We start from the raw sequence: 24,562 nt of genomic DNA, 5'->3' as shown, positions 1-24,562 counted from the left end.
ATTGCAGCTCTGTTGTAACTCATGGGGAGCAGGGCTGGAATAAAACCCAGCGATGCCCCAAACAAAGCCCCTGGGTGGAAGTGAAATTCTCCCAGCAGGAGATGGAAACAACGGTGATATCTGAGGATTATTTTCAAGCCAAACTTTTCAACTGTAGTCACTCACTATTCCAAAGAAAGCATTTAAAAAAAAAATACTGCAGATTAAAGTCATTAGGTGTGTAGGAGAAGAAGAGATAAAACTTGGTGTTGGAGTCAAAAGAGGCATCAGCCTAGAATCTCTATGTAGCCACAAGCGAGGTACCTCCAGCTTCCTTTGAATTCTGTTGACCCTTATCTAACTGGGTATGAGTGTTAGCTGAGAAGATTCCTGGACATAGGCTTTTAGCGATAAATCAGTTTAACTGAATCTTCATGCACTGAGTTGATCTTTCAGGCTAATTTTGCCTTATGGTTCATCCAGGGCTGATGGGCATAAAAGCAGTAGGGAAGCCAAAACTGGGAAGAATTTTATTGTGTCAGACTGCATCTAAATGAGTTTATCCTAAGTAGCTCTTGGGCCTCATAAGGAGAATTTTATAGAGTTAGGGTATCAAATGTCTTCCATTAGTGCTGCATTTTCCTACCATTTACTCTGATGTTGATGGTTGTTTTTGCTACCTAAAATCTGAAAAGGACAGAAGAGAAGAAGGAATAAGGTATCCCTAGACTTTGAAGCTCCCTCTTTTAATTGAAGAAAAACAGGAGTAGCAGAAACTCTGGTGTCCATCTTTCTTTCTTTCCTTTCCTTTCCTTCCCTTCATATGACAGTCTGTCTGTCTATCTATCTATCTATCTATCTATCTATCTATCTATCTATCTATCTATCTATCTATCTATCTAACTATGTAGGTCTTTGGTTATTCGGGTTTTCTCCCGCATCAAATTGGAAGTGTCTTGGCGATATTTCGACAAAGTCTCATTCGTCATCTTCAGGCTGGTGTTTTCGGCTTTGTGCTTCTATCTATCTATCTATCTATCTATCTATCTATCTATCTATCTATCTATCTATCTATCTATCAATCATATATCTACTATCTCTCATCGATCTGTTTTCCTTCCTTCCTTCCTTCCTTCCTTCCTTCCTTCCTTCCTTCCTTCCTTCCTTCCTTCCTTCCTTCCGCCATATATATATCACTATCAAGCGACTCTGGGTAGCTTACAGCATAATAAAAACAATATGAAACAGTATGTTAAACGAATAAACATTTAATAAATACTTATAAATATAAATCCTCCGTAAAGCTTGAGACCTAAGGTCACTTAGTAACAAATCATTTTAATGAACTGCTGACACAGAGATTCAAGCTAGAGAGTATATCACATTATCGAACTATATTCAGATGTAATTTATTAGCTGTACTGCAGAACCAATCATGGATTTCCTATGACTTCTAGAATGGTAACGCCTAAATGACTGGGATTCTCAGTCCCAGCTGGGAAGAGAGTATCTGAAGAATTGGAACTACAGATCCCAGAATTCCTGTCGGGAATTCTGCAAGCTCCACCCATTTGCTTTTCATCCACTAGGAAGGCTGGTCTTTTGCCTTTTAATTTTATATACTGCATAGGCTGGCAGCTGACCAAATAAACTCTTAAAGCAATTTACAGTGAATCACTAAACACGATTATAATCGCAATAAATACTTACGTTCCATAGCCAATAGCCATAAAATAAAATTAGATGAGTCTAAGCACAAAGCCAATTAATAAAAGATATCAGTCAATTAGCCATAAAAGTTTCCTAAAACGGAAATGCTTTTGTTGGCTTGCTAAAAAAAAAAAAAAGAGAAGATAGATGTGATGATTTTTACTGCATTATATTGATTTTCCCGTTTCATGGTGCCCATATGTAGCCTTTATTGGAATTGAAGTGTCTATAAAGCTGAAGTCTTACAAGTAAGAAAAATACTATCCATTCTTCTCTGTAGCTGCACCTCACAAATTCCAAGCCCCAAACCAAGGAAAGTTTAAAATTAAGGCATAAAGGAGAATTACATTGGTCTAACTCAGAGGTAGGCAACCTTGGCTCTTTTTATAACTCGTGGACTTCAACTCCCAGAATTCCTGAGCCAGCCATGCTGAGGGGAAAGGGAGAGGTTTCCAAGCTGAGCCATGCTGGCTCAGGAATTCTGGGAGTTGAAGTATACAAGTCATGAAGGGGCCGTAGTTCCCCCATGCTGGATCAGGAATTCTGGGAGTTAAAGGCCTAAGCCAGGGGTGGGGAATCTTGGCTCTTTTATGACTCGTGGACTTGAACTCCCAGAATTCCTGAGCCAGCCACACTGAGGGGAAAGGGAGAGGTTTCCAAGCTGAGCCATGCTGGCTCAGGAATTCTGGGAGTTGAAGTCCACAAGTCATAAAAGTGCCAAGATTGCCTACCCCTGGGTCTAACTAAAAGGTATTGGATGCTGGGATTCATACTATGAATATAAGACTAAAGATCAGTTCATACCGTGTCCTGTTCTTAAGTATAAGAATCTATTGAATATGTATCCAGAATCCCTTAAATTAAATTAAATAAATTAAATTATATTATGTCATCACTGTTAACAGACCTTTAGTATGCTCCGTCATTTTGAAAATTAAGAATATGGGTGAATTGTAAGAGACCTTATCTGCATTGATTGGAAATGGAATTATTTATGTCTTATGTCTCCATCCCGATGCCAGGGATTATAGAGTTGTTAAAAAGAGAAAAAAAAAACTTATGTTCTTGTTTGGGAAGTTTATTTCTAAGTTATGTTATTGTTTTGATTGTAATCTGTGCACTGGCAAGAATTACTTGTGCCAGTTGATAAACTGTTGAAATATCTACATAAATTTAGTTTTTTTTAAAAAAAAAACCTCACAAGGGGACTATATCGGTCTAACCAGTTATTAAAACACTAAAGCTGACAAATCTTTAGGCAGAACAAATCTCCATATCTCAGATGAATAAAATGGATCTCTTACCAGATATTTTTACTAGTAAAACAACGAAGCAAAGATAGATCTCATTCGGTGTCTTTCTGAAAAAGCAACCTTCCATGATAAATAGATTTTGAGACTGTTGTCTCAAGAGTGTTGTGGCTCCGTTGATTGTTGCCTCCAGATTGTTGTGGTTCCACTGATAGGTGTTCCCCTTATCAGGCAGTGAGAACGACAATCAAACAAAACTTTTGCAGTAACTAAGGAGTTTCTAAAACAGAAGCCTATTTACTTTTCCGTGAGTAGTTTAATGATAGCAATCTGAGATGAAGTTCAAGAAACTCACAGAGTAGAAGGGACACACACACACACACACACACACAGGGCTAGGTTTGATTATCTTAGTTAACTTCTCCTTGAAGTCTTAAATAATACATAGCAAAAATGACATTTGTAAGACAGAAACGCCGAAGTAGCTTTGCAGGCTAGGATAATATATGCCTCAGCTAAAAGAGCTTTTTTAGAATTACCGACGGATGATATACGAGGCTATGGTTTTATGATGATTTAATAGTTAGTGATGATTAAATATTACAATTTGTACGCGTATCGTTTTATTGTGTCTTGCGTTGCCGCTGTGGGGAGGCTTAGCGGCTGGCCGACTGGAGCAGTAGAAAAGCATCTGTTCACAATAAACAAATAAACATTTGATATAAACAGGATTAAATAAAAGTAATGATTCGGAGTGTGGTAAATCTTGGTGCTACGTGATCAAGATAGGGTGGGTTAACTGTAATAATATTTAATGGAGGGAATCTAGGTTTGATTAACTCTCTTGATGTTGTGGTTCTCTTGCTGAGTCGCGCCCAGGATCTGAAACAGAAAGAAAATGTTAATGCCATTTAATGTTAATGTATTTGTCTTCCATTGCTTGAATCATTCTTTTATCCTAGAAAGTCACCAGATCACCTACATTATAGCACTGTGACACTAACGGGAACCCTTTAGGTCAGATGTCCTTCTTTGGAATCCCAAAATGAATCCCACTTTTAATAGAAGCATGCAATGTCAAGCCATAACATGAAAGAAACAGCCTATTTCATTTCTGGATATTATTTATTTCATATAAAATGTCAACAGTTTGAGAAAGAGTCCCTGAGAAGTAGACTCACTTTGGAAGGGTTGAGCTTGTCAAATATATATGTATGTATGTATGCATATATGTATGTGTATGTGTGTGTATAAATCAGGGGTCTTCAAACTTGGCCCTTTTATGACTTTTGGACTTCAACTCCCAGAATATGTTTTCTGAGGTTTTCGCGGGTGTTTGTATGTAGGTCTTTGGTTATTCGTGTTTTCTCCCACATAAAATTGGAAGTGTCTTGGCGACGTTTCGACAAAGTCCCATTCGTCATCTTCAGGCTGGTGTTTTCGGCTTCATGCTTCTAGGAGCACGAAGCCGAAAACACCAGCCTGAAGATGACGAATGGGACTTCGTCGAAACGTCGCCAAGACACTTCCAATTTTACGCGGGAGAAAACCTGAATAACCAAAGACCTACATATATATACAGGGAGGGGGGGGGAGAGAGAGAGAGAGAGAGAGAGAGAGAGAGAGAGAGAGAGAACAATTCTAGAATATAAAATAAACATATGCCTGCACTAAGGAAACTTGTGTAGTTGTGCATTGCTCCTCACCAAATTCCGATTCTTAGATTTAGGAAATATCGCCACCTAGTGTCACAAGGTCTAACTTTTATATTTTGATTAAACATTATATAAAACAATAAGGCACTCTTTGACTTTCTGGTGATTTTCAAAATAAGATTCTGAAGAACATCTTTTCATGAAATCGAAAATTGTCTTTCTCTCCTTTGGGTGAAACAACTTGATTTTAAGCAAAGCACAGCAGAATTATGACAACAGCAAACGGCTACTTTCCGAGGTGTATTTCAACCACAGCTTTTAAAAGTTTAAAGGTTATACTGCATGTGTCATGAATTTAAAAACCATTAGCAAATGTTCTAAGATATTACATGTCTGCTTAAACATTATAATCTGATTTTTCAGCCAAAGGGAAGAAGGTAATATTTGATACAAAACACTCTAATGGGGGGCGGAATTCCACTGGATGCAATAGAGCTACATAATAAGAATAGTTAACTTCTACATAGTGTGTTGAAGATATTGTAATAATTAGGTTATTAACCAATTAATATATCTGAATAAATATGATGAGATAGAAGTACATTCCTTTGAATTTATTTAATGAAAACAGCAACGTATTCAGAAATTGTCCAAAATTATCCTGTAGGCAAGACGTTATTTTATGTATTACTTGGCAATATGTTGATATACAAACACTGGTTTTATCAAACGATGCATATTGTTTTTTATGAATTCATAGCCACCGTACACCGTTCTGTGAAAAGCAAAAGTATCTATCTATCCATCCATTCGTCCGTCTGTATCTATACATCCATCCATCCATCATCTATCTATCTGTCTGTCTGTCTATCTATCCATCCATCCATCCATCTCTATTTCTATCTCTATGTATGTATATGTCTATCTGTCCATCCGTATCTGTCTGTTCTATCTCTATGTATGTATATGTCTGTCTGTTTCTATCTATCTATCTATCTATCTATCTATCTATCTATCTATCTATCTATCTATCTATCTATATCTATCTATCTGTCCAGTCGTATCTATCTATTTGTCTATCTGTTCTATCTATATCTCTATGTATGTATGTCTGTCCATCTGTCTGTGTCTGTCTATCTATCCATCCATCCATCCATCCATCCATCCATCCATCCATCTATCTATCCTATCTATCCATCCATCCCTCCATCCGATAATCTCCCTCCCTCCCTCCCTCCCTCCCTCCCTCCCTCCCTCATCATTGATTGCAGGATACATCATGCCTTGATTCTAATGAGGCAATAAATGATCTTGGATTCCTTCTTTATCTGGTCATGATCAGTTTTGATTCCAAGTAAGCCTGAGCACAAAGGAGGTGGCAGCCTTACTTGGGGGGGTTTCTGAAATCCCCTTGCAGACAAGACAGGTGTCAAGACCGGTCGAGTGTTTGCATTCAGTTCCTTTGCTATAATTCCTCCCGGATCGGTTGAAAAGCTACAGGCAGAAAACAGCATCCAATTTAGAGGAAGTAAACGCTCTCCAGGCTGCCATGCCTGAAGGCAAAACTAAAATCCCTAAACGGTTCGTACTTATTAGAAAAGCTATGGCTGTAATAGGCAAGGTGAGCAGTGACTCTGCGCCATTTTAACCAGTTTTAATACGGCAATGATTAAGTTTTGATTTGCTAGGAGGGGAAGAAAAAAGGGTGCACCGCTCCCGGACTCTAGCTAAGCTCAGCTTCCATAGATCCTGAAGTGTTTGTGTGAAGACACTCAGGGAACATCGTATCTTTGAATAAAGATTTATTTTATAGCCGCTGAAAGTCTCGGTTAGCAAGGAGAATACAGATATGCACAAGAGCAGTACAAGTAGGCAGAAGAAAATGATATTTTTTTTAAAGCACACATATTTAGGCTGAAGAGAATGAACAGCGAGAGAGTTGGCAGCTCACACACACAGTCCTCGACTTACAGCCACAATTGAGCTCAAAATTTCTGTCGTTAAGCGAAACATTGAGTTTTGTCCCATTTTACGACCTTTCTCACCAGAGTTGTCAAGTGAATCACTGCAGTTGTTAAGTGAGTGACATCGTTGTTAAGTGAATCCGGCTTCCCCATTGAACTTTGCTCGTCAGAAAGTCGCAAAAGGGGGATCACGTGACCCCCCCCCGGGACACTGCAAACGTCATAACTGTGAGAGAGTTGCCAAGCGCCTGAATTTTGCAGCATCCCCTGTGGTCACAGGATCCAAATTCAGACCTTGGTGACTGACTCATAGTTATGACGGTTGCAGTGTCCCCGGAGATCACATGTCCCTCTTTTGTGACCTTCTGACAAGCCACGTCAATGGGGGAAGCCGGATTCACTTAACAACCGGGTTAGTAATTTAACCACTGCAGGGATTCGCTTAACAAATGCGGCAAGAAAGATCGTAAAACCCGGCAAAACTCGTTGAACCGATGTCTTGCTTAGCAACACAAATTGTCAAAGAGCGCGCACAATCTTATTGTGCTGAGATAACCCAGGAATAAACACAGCAAACAGCGGTCTATATTAAATGGTGGTTTATCGTACACTACCTACAACAGGGGCCTTCAAACTTGACCCTTTTATGACTGGTGGACTTCAACTCCCAGAATTCCTCAGCCAGCCTCCATTTTCTTTGTTACATTTAAGACAGGGGTCTTCAAAATTGGCCCTTTTATGACTGGTGGACTTCAACTCCCAGAATTCCTCAGCCAGTGTGCCTGGGTGAGGAATTCTGGAAGTTGAAGTCCATAAGTCATAAAAGGGCCAGGTTTGAAGACCCCTGATCTACAATATCATACAATATCATACACATGAGAAGTCTTCAAAAAAACCACGAAGCTCAGAGGGCACCAAGGACCCCACAGTTCTTTCCCTCCTCCTCTTCCTCCTCTCTGCAAACCCCACTCCCTTCTAGCACTGATGATGTTACCTAGTTGGGTCGTGAAACGTCTGCAAGAAAACCCCCAAGCTCAGAGGGCACCAAGGACCCCACAGTCCTCCTCCTCCCTTCCCCACCTCCTCCCCCTCCCCCTCCCCACCCCCTCCTCTTCCTCCTCCTCCTCTTCTCCACCACTCTGCAAACATCCCTCCCTTCTAGCACTGATGATGTTACCTAGTTGGGTCGTGAAACGTCTGCAAGAAAACCCCCAAGCTCAGAGGGCACCAAGGACCCCTCAGTCGTCATTGTCGTCCTCCTCCTCCTCCATCATTCGACAAACCCTACTCCCTTCAAGCACTGATGATGTTACCTAGCTGGGTCATGAAACGTCTGCAAGAAAACCACCCAGCTCAGAGATCAGCAAGGACCCCGCAGTCCTCCTCCTCCCTCCCCCACCTCCTCCCCCTCCCCACCCCCTCCTTTTCCTCCTCCTTCTCTTCTCCTTCTCCACTCTGCAAACATCCCTCCCTTCTAGCACTGATGATGTTACCTAGTTGGGTCGTGAAACGTCTGCAAGACACCCCCCCCCAAGCGCAGAGGGCACCAAGGACCCCTCAGTCCTCCTCCTCCATCATTCCACAAACCCCACTCCCTTCTAGCACTGATGATGTTACCTAGCTGGGTCATGAAACGTCTGCAAGAAAACCACCCAGCTCAGAGATCAGCAAGGACCCCGCAGTCCTCCTCCTCCCTTCCCCACCTCCTCTCCCTCCCCCTCCTCTTCCTCCTCCTCCTCTTCTCCTCCACTCTGCAAACATCCCTCCCTTCTAGCACTGATGATGTTACCTAGTTCAGTCGTGAAACGTCTGCAAGAAAACCCCCCCAAGCTCAGAGGGCACCAAGGACCCCTCAGTCCTCCTCCTCCTCCTCCTCCATCATTCCACAAACCCCACTCCCTTCAAGCACTGATGATGTTACCTAGTTGGGTCGTGAAACGTCCGCCAGAAAACCCCCAAGCTCAGAGGGCACCAAGGACCCCTCACTCCTCCTCCTCCTCCTCGCCAGGAGACCCCTTTCCCGGGCGCCCCCCGCCCACGCCTGACCCTCCCCAACCCCGCTCCTCTTCGCTTGCTCCCCCCCCGCCCACCTGTCCCGCCGCGCGCCATGCCTGTCCGGCCCGCCGGGCTCTGAGGGCAAGCGCGGCTTCTCCCGGCGCCAGCGCGCCTGCGCCGCGCCGGCCGGCCGGCCCGCGGGCTCTGATAGGGAGCCGGCGCTGCCACTAGCCCCGCGTGGGCTGCGGCTGAGGCGGCGGCCGAGGAGGAGGAGGAGGAGGCGGCGGCTGAGGCGGCGGCGGCGGCGGAACGTCCCGAGGATGACGTGCGGCGTCCTCGAATCCCGTGGCTGCCTGCTCGCGCGCGGCTGCTGCTCCGGCTTCGGCTGCTGCTGCCGCCGCAGGAAACGGGCAAGGCGGCGCGAGCGGGAGCCGCGCGGCGGCGGCGGCGGCGGCAGCGGGGAGGAGGAGACTGAGGAGGAGGAGGAGGAAGCAGCGGCAGCAGCTGCTGAGGAAGAGGAGGAGGAGCGGCGGCGGCGCTGCTGCTGCTGCCGCTGCCATGGCGGCCCTGGAGCGGCCCGTGCCCAGTCCCGAGGCGTTCCTGGGCCAGCCCTGGGCCGCCTGGGTGCGGGAGGCCGCCCCCCCGCACAGTAAGACCCCCCCCCCGCCCCCAGCGCGCACATGCCGGGCGTCGGGAGGGAGGGAGGGAGGGAGGGGGCTGGCACGCCTCGCGCCCGGCCACCCCCCCCAGCCCGTGCGGGGGCTGCGCGGGTCCGGGAGGGGGCGGAGCAGGCGGGGTGCCGGTGGGGGGGAGGGAGGGAGGGAGGGAGAGGGCGCCAAGGATGCCCGAGCGGTGGGAGGGAGGGAGGGAGGGCGTGGGATGGGGGGGTGGGAGGATGCCCGTGTGGGGAGGCGGGGGTGGGTGAGTGGTCGCCGTGGGGGCTTGGGCTGTGTCTGTGTGTGGGGGGGGGCAGCCAGGCCCCTCTGCTGCTCTCTCTCTCTCTCTCTCTCTCTCTCTCTCTCTCTCTCGTTCTCCTCTCCTGTTTCTCCTTCCCTCTTTCTGTCTCTCTCTCCTTCCCCCTCTCTTTCTCTCGGATTCTCTCATTCACTCATTCTCTCATTCTCCCTCTCTCATTCACTCATTCTGTCATTCCTTCTCTCTCTCTCTCTCTCTCTCTCTCTCTCTCTCTGATTCTCTCTGATTCACTCATATTCTCTCATTCACTCTTTCTCTCTCCCTCTCCTTCCCCCTCTCTTTCTCTCTGATTCTCTCATTCTCCCTCTCTCATTCACTCATTCTGTCATTTCTTCTCTCTCTCTCTCTGATTCTCTCTCATTCACTCATTTGCTCTCATTCTCTCATTCACTCTTTCTCTCTCCCTCTCCTTCCCCCTCTCTTTCTCTCTGATTCTCTCATTCTCCCTCTCTCATTCTCTTTCTCATTCTCTCTCATTCACTCATTCTGTCATTCCTTCTCTCTCTTTCTCTCTCTGATTCTCTCATTCATTTTCTCCTTCACTTCTTCACTCTTTCTTTCTCTGATTCTTTCTCATTCGCTCATTCTCTCTTTCTCTTTCATTCACTCATTCTGTCATTCTCTTTCTTTCTCTCTCTGATTCTCTCTCACTCATTCTCTCATTCACTCATTTGCTCTTTCTCTCTTTCTCTGATTCTTTCTCATTCGCTCATTCTCTCTTCTCCCTCTCTCATTCACTCATTCTGTCATTCCTTCTCTCTCTTCCTCTCTCTGATTCTCTCTCACTCATTCTCTCATTCGCTCTTTCTCTCTTTCTCTGATTCTCTCTTTCTCATTCTCATTCGCTCATTCTCTCATTCCCGCTCTCTCATTCCCGCTCTTTCTCATTCTCCCTCTCATTCTTTCTGATTCTCTCTCTTCCTCTCTCTCATTCTTTCTCTCTCATTCTCCCTCTTTCGTTCTCTTTCTCTCCCTCTTTATCATTCTCCCTCTCATTCTCTTTCTCTCTTTTCCTCTCTCTCATTCTCTCTGATTCTCTCTTCCTCTCTCTCATTTTCTCTCTTTTTCTCTGTAATTCTTTCTGTTTTTCTCATTCTCCCTCTGATTCTCTCTCTTTCTCTCATGCTCTCTTTCTCTGTCTCATTCTCATTCTCTCTCTCTTTCTGTTGCCCCAGCTGGACCCATATGTGAGTACAGATGTGCAATCTTTCCCTGATGATGCTTTTCTCCCCTCCCCTCAGGTATTGACCTAGAAGACCCTGGGAAAGAGGGCAGCAGTGGCGGCCGAGAGGTGATGAGGCTTAATAAAGAAGGTAAGGAAGAGCTAAAGGGACAGGATTGGCTTGGAACTGACCACCTTCTTCCTCTTTTGGGGTGGGGGTTTGAAGGGTTCCTTCCCAAGCCAAGTTCCTGCCTCAAAGCCACGTAGATTGTTGGGTAGACGTAACCCTGAACCGTGCCAAGAGGCCTATGTTGGCTTGGTCCTTTATTATGGTCGGGTCTGTTGACTGGTGAGCATTTAACATGTCAGATATTATCAGGCCTGTGAGCAAAGTTGATTTCTGGTTGGCATCTTATGCGTAATTTTGGACAAGGCTACTGCGTCCTTTTGAGGCAGGAAACAATTACTACTTCTGAATCTCTTAGCTTCTGTTCCTCAAGTTTGTTTTATTCTTTCTGAAGGGAATAGCTGGTGGTCACACCAGATTTTTGGACCCATTTTCGCAGCTTCTGCTTTTCTAGCGATGAACATCTGATGGCGGTAAGGTACCTCTCGTGATTAAATAGACTTTAAACGTGTAAACTGACACACCGGGTGATGTTCTCGCAGAACCATACATGGCTTGTGATTTAAAGAGCTATTTGTGCGCAGCCCGTTTTGGGGCCGAACGTACGGTGTTGAGGTTAGACGTGACCAGCCCTAACAAATAAGCTTGATAAAAGAGGCAGCTTAGATTGCAGTCAGGGCATCCTGATAGATTTGCTTTGCAATATGTGGTGTAGACAGCCTGTTGATATTACTAACTCTTGACATTTTGATGATCTCATAAACAAAGGCTTACCTTTTAGTTAGTGGACATAAAAAGTGGACATTACAGAAAGCGTTCTGCGTCTAGAAAGCTGGACAGGACACGCACTGCGATGTTATTAATAGATGATAGAATAATATCAACACGCTGGCTCAGGAATTCTGGGAGCTGAAATCCACAAGTCATAAAAGGGCCAAGTTTGCAGACCCCTGATTTAGTGTGTTGTTGTGTTAGCCCTGAAAGTAGGGTTTGTTGGTTAGATCATGGTTAAGTTAATCATAGATGAGTGGGTCCTTTTAGTATAATTTTGACATTTAAAACGTGTGTGTGGGGGGGGGAAATGGTTTTCATGGCTGCAGTTATTCTAGCTGAATTTACTTTCAGGGTAAGCTTAACACCGTGGCTTTGAGATCTTCCTGATATCATGCACTATGAACATTTTTGAGGTTTTTGATCATGGTGCATAAAAAAGAAAGTAGTACTGCGATGTTATTAATAGATGACAGAATAATATCAACTCCTGGAGTAGGATATAGAGCAAGGGTCTTCAAATTTGGCTCTTTTATGACTTGTGGACTGCAACTCCCAGAATTCCTCAGCCAGTCACACTGGCTGAGGAATTCTGGGAGTTGAAGTCCACAAGTCATAAAAGGGCCACGTTTGAAGACCCCCTAATACAGAGAGCTTTTGAATCTCAAGGACAACACATTTGGGATGGAGTTGATCATTAATTGTAGAATTGATGCACTATTTTCCTGAAAGGGCCTCCGTGTCTGATCCTAAATATCTTTAAAGGGACCATCTTTTCGATCAATTTTCCTTGACATTATTCTGCTTGTACAGACAGGTTGACTTTGATACTAGTTTATTTGCAAAAAAGGAGAATACAGTATAAACAATTATATCTAAATGGTGATGTGCTATATCAGCTTTTCTCCTCTTGTTAATGTTCGGTGGGTGACTTCATAGGCCTCAGCTTAGGAAAGACCATGCTGTGGTATAAACCCAGGTCTTCAAAACTGGCAACTTTAAGATTTGTGGACTTCAACGCCCAGAATCCCTCAGAAGCTGACTGAGGAATTCTGGGGATTGAAGTCCACAAATCTTAAAAGTTGTCAAGTTTGGGGACCCCTGGTATAAACAGGTTGTAAGAGTGATTTAGATACTTTTTAAAAAAAAAATTGGAATTGGAAAATATACCTTTGCCCGGCTATATTATGACCTCTAGCTGGTGTTTTGTCCTGTGCCCTAGTCCAGGGGTAGGCAACCTTGGCTCTTTTATGACTCGTGGACTTCAACTCCCAGAATTCCTGAGCCAGCCTGGCTCAGCTTGGAAACCTCTCCTTTTCTCCTCAGCATGGCTGGCCCAGGAATTCTGGGAGTTGAAGTCCACGAGTCATAAAAGAGCCAAGGTTGCCTACCCCTGCCCTAGTCAATAGCTTTACCAATGTTTGATAGTTGTACTGTAGTCTGAAGAGCCTAGTTAAAAAAAATCTTAAAACATTGTGGGGTTAGGGAAAACGGCTTGCGGACAACACAACACAAAAATCAAGCCACACTGGGTTTTTTTGCCAGTGGGTCATAAATATTTATCCCCATGAGAGAGCAGTGTGTTACTGTGCTTACATCAGTTTTTCAGAGCTGGTGATGCCGCCTCGTCTAAGTGCTTAACTTACTCATGGAACATGGCTAGAGTTTAAATTCTTCAATGGCTTGTACAAAGAGGTAGTTTACGTCACGAGTATTTAGTTATTTTACAATGTAGGTAGCCCTCGGTTGGCGACCCCAGTTGAGCTCAAAATTTCTGTTGTTCAGTGAGTTTGGCCCCATTTTACGACCTTCCATGTCACAGTTAAGTGAATCACTGTGATCAGAAGGTCACACACAAGGGGATCGCCTGACGCCCTGGACATGCAACCGTCATAAATATGAGTTGGTTGCCAAGCATCTGAAATTTGACCACATGACTGTGGAGATGCTGCAATGGCTGTAAGCGTGAAAAATGGTCCTAAGTCACTTTTTTTAGTGCAGTTGTAGCTTCAATTACGAAATGAATGGTTGTAAGTCATGACTACTTGTTGTTAGTTGTGAAGTCGTGTCCGACCCATCGCGAGCCCATGGACCACGTTCCTCCAGGCCTTCCTGTCCTCTGCCATCTTCTGGAGTCCATTGAAGCTCACGCCTACTGCTTCAGTGACTCCATCCAGCCCCCTCATTCTCTGTCGTCCCCTTCTTCTCTTGCCCTCCATCTTTCCCAGCATCAGGCTCTTCTCCAGTGAGTCCTTCCTTCTCATGAGGTGGCCAATGTACTTGAGTTTCAACTTCAGGATCTGGCCTTCTAAAGAGCAGTCGGGGTTGATCACGACTATCTGTAGATCACCCTGATAGATAGAAAACAGACGATAATGCAAGGAAAGCAAATTTCAGAATAAATACCTACACAGTCTATTATTGATTATACTTGAGTTCATGTGGAGTAGGAGTTGCATAGGGCAGGGGTCTCCAACCCTCAGTCTGTGGACCGGTACTGGGCCGTGGCATGCCAGCAACCGGTCCGCACAAATAAGTAAAGCCCCATCTGCGGGATGCAGGCAGCACACAAAACCACACACTCTCCAGTCCGTGAAAAACCCTCTCTCCATGTTACCAATCCCTGGTGCCGAAAAGGTTGGGGATCACTGGCACAGGGCAAGGTTAGATATCGTGAATCATAGGAAGAAAATAAAAGTTGACCAGCTCCATACAGAATAAAAGTTGGCCAGATTCATACAAAATAAAAGTTGGCCAGCTTCCTATAAAGTATGAATGTGTTGTCTGGCTCTGGCTTAGAAAGTTGTATAAATGTAGCCCTGGTGATTTGAAAAATGTATTTTATATCATTGGACAATGTATGTACTTAGCTCATTATTAAGTCATAAACCGAAGGTGGTTAAAACTAGCTGGATGACCTCAACCAGCCTTCACTTGAATTATACGTGATATTTCTGTTGAGCACTGAGGTACATTAGGGTGCTTTTCAGAAAAGAGTTTTTAGGTTTCAAACGATAACTCTGCCACATCCCTTAAAAAACAGAATTGCTGCGGACGCGGTAAGTCTTACATGACGTTGTTAACTTTGAACCAAACAAGTGAGGTTTTCCTATAAATCTAAACTCTCTTGAGGCCATTTCTGTAGGATAATCCAGCTGTTTCCAGACTGAGAAATGTGCAGTTAACATGGTAGACTTCTGATACAATTTTTTTTAATCGAAAAACCGAAATTTGAATGCTGTAGCTCTTAGTAGAGGCATTGATCTCGACACGTCTCTGAACGTCATTCAGTGATAAGGTAAGCAAATCATTTGTACTAATTCGGACTGTGATGTTAGGTAAAGCAAAATAGTGTTTTAAACATTCCGTATTTCTGACTACGTCTATAAAAGGACGGAAATGAAACTTCCCTTTCTCCTTTTATCTTTTCTTTCTCTTTTTATCTCCCCTGCCTCTCCCCTCATGAGCTTTTTCTTTGAAATGATCAATACTTGTAGGACAGTAGGGTTGACATGTTGGATTTATATCCTGCTTTGGTTCTACAACATAAATACACAGACTTAGTGTTCCCTTCTCTTTATTCCCCCACAACTACAACCCTGTGAAGTAGGCTGGAGTTGGAAAGAGTGACAGACCCAAAGAATGGATTTGGATCTGAATATCCTAACGTACTACACCACACCGATTCTCTTGTCTGGTTAACATTTTGAGGGCTTACATGTAGACAGTAAAATGACTGTGTTTTTTGTTTTTTTTTTTAAAATAAATAACTTAAATCAGGGGTCTTCAAACTTGGCACACTGGCTGAGGAACTCTGGGAGTTGGAAGTCCACAAGTCATAAAAGGGCCAAGTTTGAAGACCCCTGATTTAGTGTGTTGTTGTGTTAGCCCTGAAAATAGGGTTTGTTGGTTAGATCATGGTTAAGTTAATTATGACATGAATAAAGTAAGCTGGAAAAACTGAAAAGAGACACCTGGTACTTTAACCATTGTGCTTAGATCAGTGGTTCTCAACCTGTGGGTCAGGACCCCATTTGGGGTCGAACGACCATTTCACGGGGGTCGCCAAACAACGCAGTCCACCATTTTTTCCCCCTTTTCCTTAGCTGTGCTACTCCCTTTTATTCTATTGGCTTTTGAAAGCCAATAGAATAGATTCTCTTGAATAGAGTCTAATTTTATTGGCTTTCCAAAGCCAATAGGAATTGTTCAGGCTGTCTCTGCCCTGCTGAGCCCGCCAAAAGTCCCATTCTGCAAACAGTGCTGCACCAGTTGAGTAGTCCTCGACTTACGACCGGTTGAGTAGTCCTTGACTTACGACTGATTGGGGGTCGCAGCATTAAAAAGATTGAGAACCACTGGCTTAGATGTTTACAAATAGCTGTCCTTCAACATAAACTCCTTAGATTTGATAGATTTTATGCTGGTTGTCCTACATTTGTAATCCGTGGAATTTGCCACAGGATTGCACAAACATTGATGAGAAAAGCAAGCAAAACCATCTTTGAGATCCTATTTATTTGTCTGATAAAGTAGGAAGAAATCCTACCTGCCTATAGCTGTCATTTTTAAAAATTATGAAAGTTGTTCCCAGAGCAGCCCGCTGCTCTATTTACAAATTAACCATAGGGCTTTTCCCCCTAGGAGACGAGCACAGTTAACAGACAAAATGAAATATGTCTGGACAGCATTAAATAACACCAGGAACGTATTGAATTTATTAAGCCTATGGAAGCTTCTAATGATCAGAGTTTAGCACGTAAACTGCATCTATGCTGAGAAAATCCCATCCATCATTCAGCATTACTGTCTTTAGCTGCAGTGCATTTCAATGGGAGTCCTTCGCTTTAGGCAAAACGTGTGCATAATTGTGTAATTAAGAGGTGGATTCAGTTGTAATCTATAAATAATAAGAGGCTCCTGTGATGGAGCCCGTGCTTGTATTTTTCAGCCCTACAGCTGGCTAGAATTTCTTCATTGGCTGCTTCTGAGAAGTGATCTTGTGAGATGAGAGCCGTTTTTCTCAACCCTGGCAACTTTAAGATGTATGGACTTCAATTCCCAGAATTTCCCAGCCAGCATACTAGCTGGGGAATTATGGGAGTTGAAGTCCACACATCCGAAAAAGTTGAGAAACTCTGGACTAGACCAGTGTTTCCCAAACTTGACAATTTTAAGGCATGTGGACTTCAACTCCCAGAATTCCTGAGGCAGCATGGCTCAGTTTGGAAACCTCTCCCTTTCCCTTCAGCGTGGCTGGCTCAGGAATTCTGGGAGTTGAAGTCCACGAGTCATAAAAGAGCCAAAGTTCCCCACCCCTGTCCTATATCGGGGTCCTCAATCTTGGCAACTTTAAGACTCGTGGACTTCAACTCCCAGAATTCCTGAGGCAGCATGGCTCAGTTTGGAAACCTCTCCCTTTCCCCTCAGCATGGCTGGCTCAGGAATTCTGGGAGTTGAAGTCCACGAGTCATAAAAGGGCCGAGTCTGAAGACCCCTGCATTAGAAGGAGAAGGGGCCTTTGTTGGTTCGCAGATGAATCTAAATATAAATTTACACAGTGCAAGTAGAACACTCACTGCACAAGTTTGACTGTCCGTTTTTATTTCACTCCTCACATACTGTGGCGAATTTTCTGGATGGCAAGTCAGTTGCTCACTTTTGAAATAGTCCAACGGAGTTTATATACTTATTTTTGGTAAACCAGTAAAAATTACTTTCCCCCCCACAAGAAATAGTTAAGATTCACTTTTTTTCTGTAAAGTGGCTGAAACTTGTGCTAATTGCACAGTCTGTTCTGTCCTTATGCGGTCGCCAAACCTTTTTAGGGGCAGTTTGCAGTCGATTCAAAAGCAGGAAGCATGCACATAGTCCTCAATTTAACTAAGTGAGTTGCCCCATTTTACAGCCGTTCTTGTCTTGTTAAGGGAATCGCTATAGTTGTTGAGTTAGTAACCCCGTTGTGTTACTTGACTTTGGGACACTGCGACCGTCATAAATATGAGTCAGTTGCCAAGCATCTGACTTTTGATCACGTGACCGGGGGGATGTTGCAAAGTGAAAAACAGTCATAAGTCGTTTTTTTTTCCGTTGAGAACTAAATGTTATAAAAGCCAAGCATTTTTTTCCGCCTCTTTCTTTATCATGGATGTAGTAGAAAAAAAACAACCCCAAATATAAGTGAATATATGAATGAATGAACGAATGAATGATTTATTTTCTCTTTCATTGTCTCTTCTTCATGAACTGACTGCGTGGGGTCAGATGTTGATATGACTGTAATTGCCTTAGAAATACCAGGATATAAAGGGTTGCTGGTTTATTTTTTTTATTTTTCCAATTAATATAAAGAGGACTCCGCAGGTACAGAAAATGAACAGCCCCGAGGAAAATTTTGCTTCTTAACCATTGTGGTAAAGAAAGAACTGACGCTGTGGTTGGACAGTCAGGTTTTATTTTATTCCGATTTTGTGGTTTTTGCTTTGCTGGGAGAGTTGTGCCTTTTGCAAACAGCCGAGATGGTTTCTCAATTTTTAAGCAGCGATTTAAAAGGAAGAACAGCCACAGTCTTACGATATGTGAGCCAATTAGTAATGAAGTAAACATTTGAAGAAATAAGGGAGGGGAAATTATTTGAAAAATATGTTCTTCCATATGTTTCTCTCTTCCAGGGTGAGTTTGAAACCGATTTGGCAGTGGTGCTTTTAATTCGGTTAAAGCGCTTACAGGACGGTTATTAAAAGTAACATTTTAAGTTCCACTAGAATAAGCTGTGAAAATGTAGTGATTCTGAAATAGCTTACTCAGCTGTAAAAATTAACAATAGCCTTTCGTTGCTTTGATTCTCCAAATGCCGCCAGGGCAAATTAGCAATAATAAGACATAAAACGAGCAAGGAAACAATATGAAAATTTAAGCTATTTTGACGCTTTGAAAATTTAGGACAAGGTTTTAATCTTATGCATTAATACTTTTTTAAAAAAGTTTTTTATTTATAATACAGTTAAAAAAGAAAACGTTGGACATGACGTAACATTCCAGTATAAACATTTCTATCAAATTATTTCTCTTCTTACATTTAGTTCTTTATCTCTATAGATACATATGAGGTTTTTTTTACAATACTTAATTCATTTCTCTATTTGCTAACCTAAGATTATATACATTTCCATATTAATGCTAATCTATAACCCCAACAGTCCTCCTCGACTCCCACCAATAGTAAAATTTATCCCAGATTTCAAAGTATTCAGATCCACTTTTATCCTTCAGTTCCATCGTAAGCCTGTCCATTTCAGCACAAGATAAGTATTTTGTATAGTATTTCTTCCTCTGTGGGAGTTTCTTTGTTCTTCCATTTTTGGTTTTGCACTAATACTTTTAATGTAGTAGCTGCGTGCCATAGGACTTAGTTTATAGTGCGGGAAGAGACAGCAAGGCTGGTGAGGGAAGCAGGCACGGTGGTAAAAATATATATATAACATGCAGTTTTGCAGCTACTAAGATTGTTGGACGAGCAGGCACAAAAACAGCCAGGGAAGTGATTGAAGCCTGGGACATGGGCTCAGTCTACAGGAGTTGCATCTTACTCCCAGCTTATCAGGCACTTGGGAGACGAGGATTTGGCAGCACAAGGAAACAACAGTCAACGACTTAATAGCCATCAACTCCCCAATCTACATCTGAAAAGCCACACACAACCAGGCGCCACATAAACACCACACACAGAATAGTCCAAAGCACACACATTGCTAAAGAGAAGCTCCCACAGGATGGGATCCAGCACAAATCTGAAAGCTCGGAAGACGTAACCTCCGATTGGCCCAGAATTGGATCCTGCAAAAATTACCCTGTGAGATTTCACGCAGGAGTTGTGTGCACTTTAAACACAGTTTGTCAGGAGACCACCAGGACCACAGCACTGAAAAACGTGACTTAACGACAGTTTTTCAGACTTGCAACCTGTGCAACATCCCCACGATCACGTGATCAAAATTCGGATGCTTGGCAACTGGTTCATATTTATGACCGTTGGCGTGTCCCAGGATCACGTGATCCCTTTTGGTGACCTCCTGATGAGCAAAATCAATGGGGCAGCCAGATTCACTTAACAACCGGGTTGCTAACTGACCACCTGCAGTAATTCACTTAGCAACTATGGAAGGAAGGTCGTAAAATGAGGCAAAACTCACTTAACACATGTCTCACTTAACAACAGAAATGCTGGGGTTTATTGTGGTCGTATGCCGAGGGCTACCTGTAATGTTTACCAATCCTTGAAATTTGTTCCTCTGCACCAGCGGTTCTCAACCTGTGGGTCGGGACCCCATTTGGGGTCGAACGACCATTTCACGGGGGTCGCCAAATAACGCAGTCCGCCATTTTTTTCCCCTTTTCCTTAGCTGTGCTACTCCCTTTTATTCTGTTGGCTTTTGAAAGCCAATAGAATAGATTCTCTTGAATAGAGTCTAATTCTGTTGGCTTTCAAAAGCCAATAGGAATTGTCCAGGCTGTCTCTGCCCTGCTGAGCCCACCAAAAGTCCCATTCTGCAAATGGTGCTGCAAGTTGTCTGCAGCGAAGGCGAGCTGTCTGGAAGTTTCCACCCCTCCCTGCTGAGCAACTACTAAAAATGTAAGTAAAAGAGGGCCAGGGGTGGGAAGTGGGAGGCCGGCGGGCACAGGGAGGGTTGCTGGCACGCGTGGGGCCCGGCGGGTGCCTTACCTCATTTGGGCTGGGCCAGCTGGTGGCCCAGCCGGTGGTCGGCCTGCTCCGTCTCTGCCGCTTGCCAGCTACGCCTCGGCCGGCGCAGGGGGCGGCACCACGCATGCACGGCGCTCCCGGGCAGGGAAAGTCCTCAACGTACGACCGGTTGGGTAGTCCTCGATTTACGACTGGTTGGGTAGTCCTTGACTTACGACCAGTTGGATAGTCCTCGACTTACGACCGGTGGGGGGTCGCGGCATTAAAAAGGTTGAGAACCACTGCTCTGCACAGACAGCAAATTGTCTTCCCCTTCTATGGAGAATTTATTTCTAGGATTGCAAGGAAAATTATGTTTTTCTTTGGCTTGTCTTAGATTCTGATCATTTTCCTTTTAACCGAACCTGATCTTTGTCTGTCTTGTTAGCTTCTTTTTTTATTATTAAATATTTTATTAGGTTTTACGAAGGTAAGGAAAGGATAGGATCAGTATGGGTATTGGGTAGGGTTCAGGGGTGGGCTGGGATAAAGGTAGGTACAAAAATGAGGTTGCCCCCAACAATAATAATAATTCCACGCTTTGGCAAGCAGACTGTCATCCGGATACAAATATTGAATAACAGTAATTAATATAACGGTAACTAACTACAGTCAATAACAATAGCGATAATCATAAAAATAATAACTAATCAATAGATGCCATTCCTCCGATTAAATTTCATAATCTTTTCTCACTGGATCGCATTGCTAACCATTGATAAAAATTTTCCCCATGTTTTAAAATAAACTGAGTCTTCTTTCTCTTTCATCTCTAAGGTTAGTCTATCCATTTCTGCACATTCTAAAATTTTTGTAATTATAATCTGGTCAGATGGTAAATTTTCATTTTTCCAGAATTGGGCGAATGCTATTCTCGCAGCTGTCAATACATGTAATATTAAATATTCATTCTCTTTTCCATAATTACCGTATATGCCGGTGTATAGGGCGACTTCCGAAAGATTTAAAATCAGCGCCAAAGACGGAGGTCGTCTTATACGCCGGGTCACCTTGTACGCCGGCATATACGGTAAGTCCTAGTATTTCCAACAAAAACAGTTCTGGCTTAAATTCTATCTGTATTTTAGTCATCTTTTCCAGCCACATATGAATCTTAAACCAAAACTTCTTAGCGCTAGGACAGTGGTGGCGAATCTATGGCACAGGTGCCAGAAGCGGCACTCAGAGCCCTCTCTGTGGGCACGTGCACCGTCGCCCCAGTCCTAGGTCTTCAGCTAGATTTTATAAAACCTTTTTGCTTTAGGCCTCCGCTGCCATGTGCAAAAAAAAAAAAGGTTCAATCAATCAGTCAATTTCAACTTCTCGTGGGAAAAATAAAGATCTTGCAAAGTTGGAATTGATTGATTGAACTTTTTAGTCCCACCCAGTCTGCCGTTACCACTGCAGCCACGTCCCCCCCCCCATGGGCCACCCCCCCCATGGGCCACGCCCAGCCAACGGGTCACACCCACCCGGCACCCGACGATGCATAAGTGGGTTTTGGGTTGCAGTTTGGGCACTCGGTCTCTAAAAGGTTCGCCATCACTGCGCTAGGATATACCCACCAAATACGATAGTAGGTACCTGGTTTTTGTTACATTTCCAACAGTTATTCGATACATTTTTAAACATGTTCGCTAATCTAACTGGTGTCATATGCCATCTATAAAACATTTTATATACATTTTCTTTATATGAGGCTGCTTTGGTAAGTTTGATGTTTCTATCCCAGAGCTTTTGGCAGTTTTCTAAATCTCTGGAATATCCAAAATGTGTCTTGTTAGCTTCTTCTCCGCCTAAAATTGGCAACGTTCACGATCCTATTTAGCTTGCAAAATTTTGATTTCCCTTTTTTTCATTTCAGATAATAGTAGGCTGGATCATCCCCGTCTGTGAAAATCTCAAATTGGAAGAAAACCCTATGTACTGACCGCTGGGTTTGTTCTGGGCCTTTTAATTAATCCTTTTATTATTAGGGCATGTATAATGTATGAAATTATAAAGGTCTTGGAAGATAGGGAGAGATTTTACTAGGTCTCTATAGTCCTTTGGGATCACTTATGATCCCAAAGACCTAGAGCAGTTACAACTGAATTTTGCCTTGCAGAGCAAGGCAAGTTTTATTGTAGGAAATCTATATTTTAATTGCAATGTAGCCAGCAATTTTAATTGTGTTTTGCCTCTTTGCCAGCTCTGTGAGTTTTAAAATGTAATAGATATTTAGAGTTTGGCCTTTATCGGTGTACGTCCTTTAGTAGGAGTTACATGATAGCAGTGGCTGCTAAGGGGTTGCCCCAAAGAAGAGGGAATCAAGCTATTCTCCAAAGCACCTGAAGGTAGGACAAGAAGCAACAGATGGAAACTCATCAAGGAGAGAAGCAACCTAGAACTAAGGAGAAACTTCCTGACAGTGAGAACAATTAACCAGTGGAACAACCTGCCTCCAGAAGTTGTGGGTGCTCCAACACTGGAAGTTTTTAAGAAGAGATTGGACAACCATTTGTCTGAAACGGCATATCTCCTGCTTGAGCAGGGGGTTGGACTTGATGACCTCCAAGGTCCCTTCAACTCTTCTATTCTGTTAGTAGTTGGTTTTCTTTGTAGCAGTTGTACATTGTACCATCTGAAATCTAGTAGAAATTAAAAATCTACTAGATTCAAGCTCAGTTTGTAAAATGCAGGGATTACATAAACTCTGTGAATCCTATTAGGATTGTTTTGCAAGTGTCGGATCAGTGCGTTGCTTGTAGCTAACAGCCTGCCATCTTTATTTCACACTAGTCTGCCATATTTCTTTGTTTCATAAGTTAACCACAAAACCAAGTTCCGCACCATAGCAATTTAACCCTGCGGCCTCTTTGTTTCTTCTCGGTCGAAATGGTTTCTGTACTTTTGTAGAGTCAGCCTTTGGCCATTATTCAAGGTAGCCCAAGATAGCTACACATCAATGTTCTGTTTAATAGAATAGAATAGAGCTGGAAGGGACCCTGGAGGTCTTCTAGTCCAGCCCCCTGCTGAAGCAGGAGAACCTACCCCATCTCGGACTGGTGATTGTCTAGTCTTTTCTTAAAAATCTCCAGTGATGGAGCGCCCACGATTTCTGGTGGCAGGCTGTTCCACTGGTTGATTGTCCTCATTGTCAGGAAGTTTCTCCTTAATTTCAGGTTGCTTCTCTCTTTGGTCAGTTTCCAACCATTGTTTCTCGTCCTTCCCTCTGGTGCTCTGGTGAACACCCTGACCCACTCTGCCTTGTGGCAGCCCCTCAGATACTGGAACACTGCTATCATGTCTCCCCTATTTCTTTTTTTCTTTAGACTGTCCAAACCCAAGTCCCGCAGCCGTTCTTCGTATGTTTTAACCTTCAGACCAGTGGTTCTCAACCTGTGGGTCGGGACCCCATTTGGGGTCGAACGACCATTTCCCGGGGGTTGCCAAACAACGCAGTCCGCCATTTTTTCCCCCTTTTGCTTAGCTGTGCTACTCCCTTTTATTCTATTGGCTTTTGAAAGCCAATAGAATAGACTCTCTTGAATAGAGTCTAATTCTATTGGCTTTCCAAAGCCAATAGGAATTGTCCAGGCTGTCTCTGCCCTGCTGAGCCCGCCAGAAGTCCCATTCTGCAAACGGTGCTGCACCAGTTGAGTAGTCCTTGACTTACGACCGGTTGAGTAGTCCTTGACCTACGACCGGTTGGGGGTCGTGGCATTAAAAAGGTTGAGAACCACTGCTCCAGACCTTGGATCTTCTTAGTTTCTCTCTTCTCTTCTCTTCTCTTCTCTTCTCTTCTCTTCTCTTCTCTTCTCTTCTCTTCTCTTCTCTTCTCTTCTCTTCTCTTCTCTCTAATGTTAACTTTGGAATAGCTTGGGGACCTGGTCAAGCTTGGACCCACAACTACACCAGTCTACTGACTCTACGACTTGACTCTCTCTAGGACAGTAAACAAACTGCTTTCTCCATTGGTGGCGAGTATGGAGTTTCCGTCCATTGTTGATGAAAGTTCCTATGCCATTATGTTTGACACCCTCTGTGGTATGACATAATTCCTGCCATTTCTCAGCCTGGTGCTGCTTGGTGGGTGCCTTTCACCATTCCCTTCCCGCCTGTCCAGGAGCCAAGGGGGATTGTATGAAAACTGATTTTAATTTTGAGAGTAAAAAGGGGATCAGCCAGCAACCAGAACATTATGAATTATATGGAGGTAACGGTCATGGTGGAACTAATGCTTCTTTGTTCA

At 43.6% G+C, this 24,562-nt stretch overlaps 2 protein-coding genes across 7 annotated transcripts in view; one reads left to right on the top strand and one right to left on the bottom strand.

Annotated features, from left to right (window-relative positions):
• Positions 1–8,680, bottom strand: part of CDHR3 (cadherin related family member 3) — a 34,949-nt gene extending 26,269 nt beyond the window's left edge. For 2 of the 6 annotated variants that reach the window (XM_039354458.1, XM_039354464.1), the window contains exons 1-2: positions 5,983–6,660; positions 2,994–3,821 (exon numbers count right to left, since the gene is read on the bottom strand). In XM_039354458.1, coding sequence (XP_039210392.1) covers positions 2,994–3,069 — 76 coding nt within the window. In that variant the 5' untranslated portion in view covers positions 3,070–3,821; positions 5,983–6,660. Of the gene's footprint in view, positions 1–2,993; positions 3,822–5,982; positions 6,661–7,735; positions 7,797–8,051; positions 8,079–8,479; positions 8,529–8,648 lie in introns of those variants that run through there. The other 4 variants (XM_039354463.1, XM_039354460.1, XM_039354462.1 and 1 more) reach the window with 4 other exon arrangements.
• Positions 8,681–8,806: 126 nt separating this feature from the next.
• Positions 8,807–24,562, top strand: part of ATXN7L1 (ataxin 7 like 1) — a 70,000-nt gene continuing 54,244 nt past the window's right edge. The window contains 2 exon segments of the mRNA XM_039354432.1: positions 8,807–9,202; positions 10,770–10,841. Of these exon segments, the coding sequence (XP_039210366.1) occupies positions 9,112–9,202; positions 10,770–10,841 (163 nt within the window). The 5' untranslated portion in view covers positions 8,807–9,111.

Source organism: Crotalus tigris, unplaced genomic scaffold, assembly GCF_016545835.1.
Source record: "Crotalus tigris isolate CLP2741 ecotype Arizona unplaced genomic scaffold, ASM1654583v1 scf7180000018553.2237530, whole genome shotgun sequence".
NCBI classification, from domain to species: Eukaryota; Metazoa; Chordata; class Lepidosauria; order Squamata; family Viperidae; genus Crotalus; species Crotalus tigris.
Note: the sequence above shows the minus strand (reverse complement) of the source record. Positions and strands in the feature narration are given on the sequence as shown.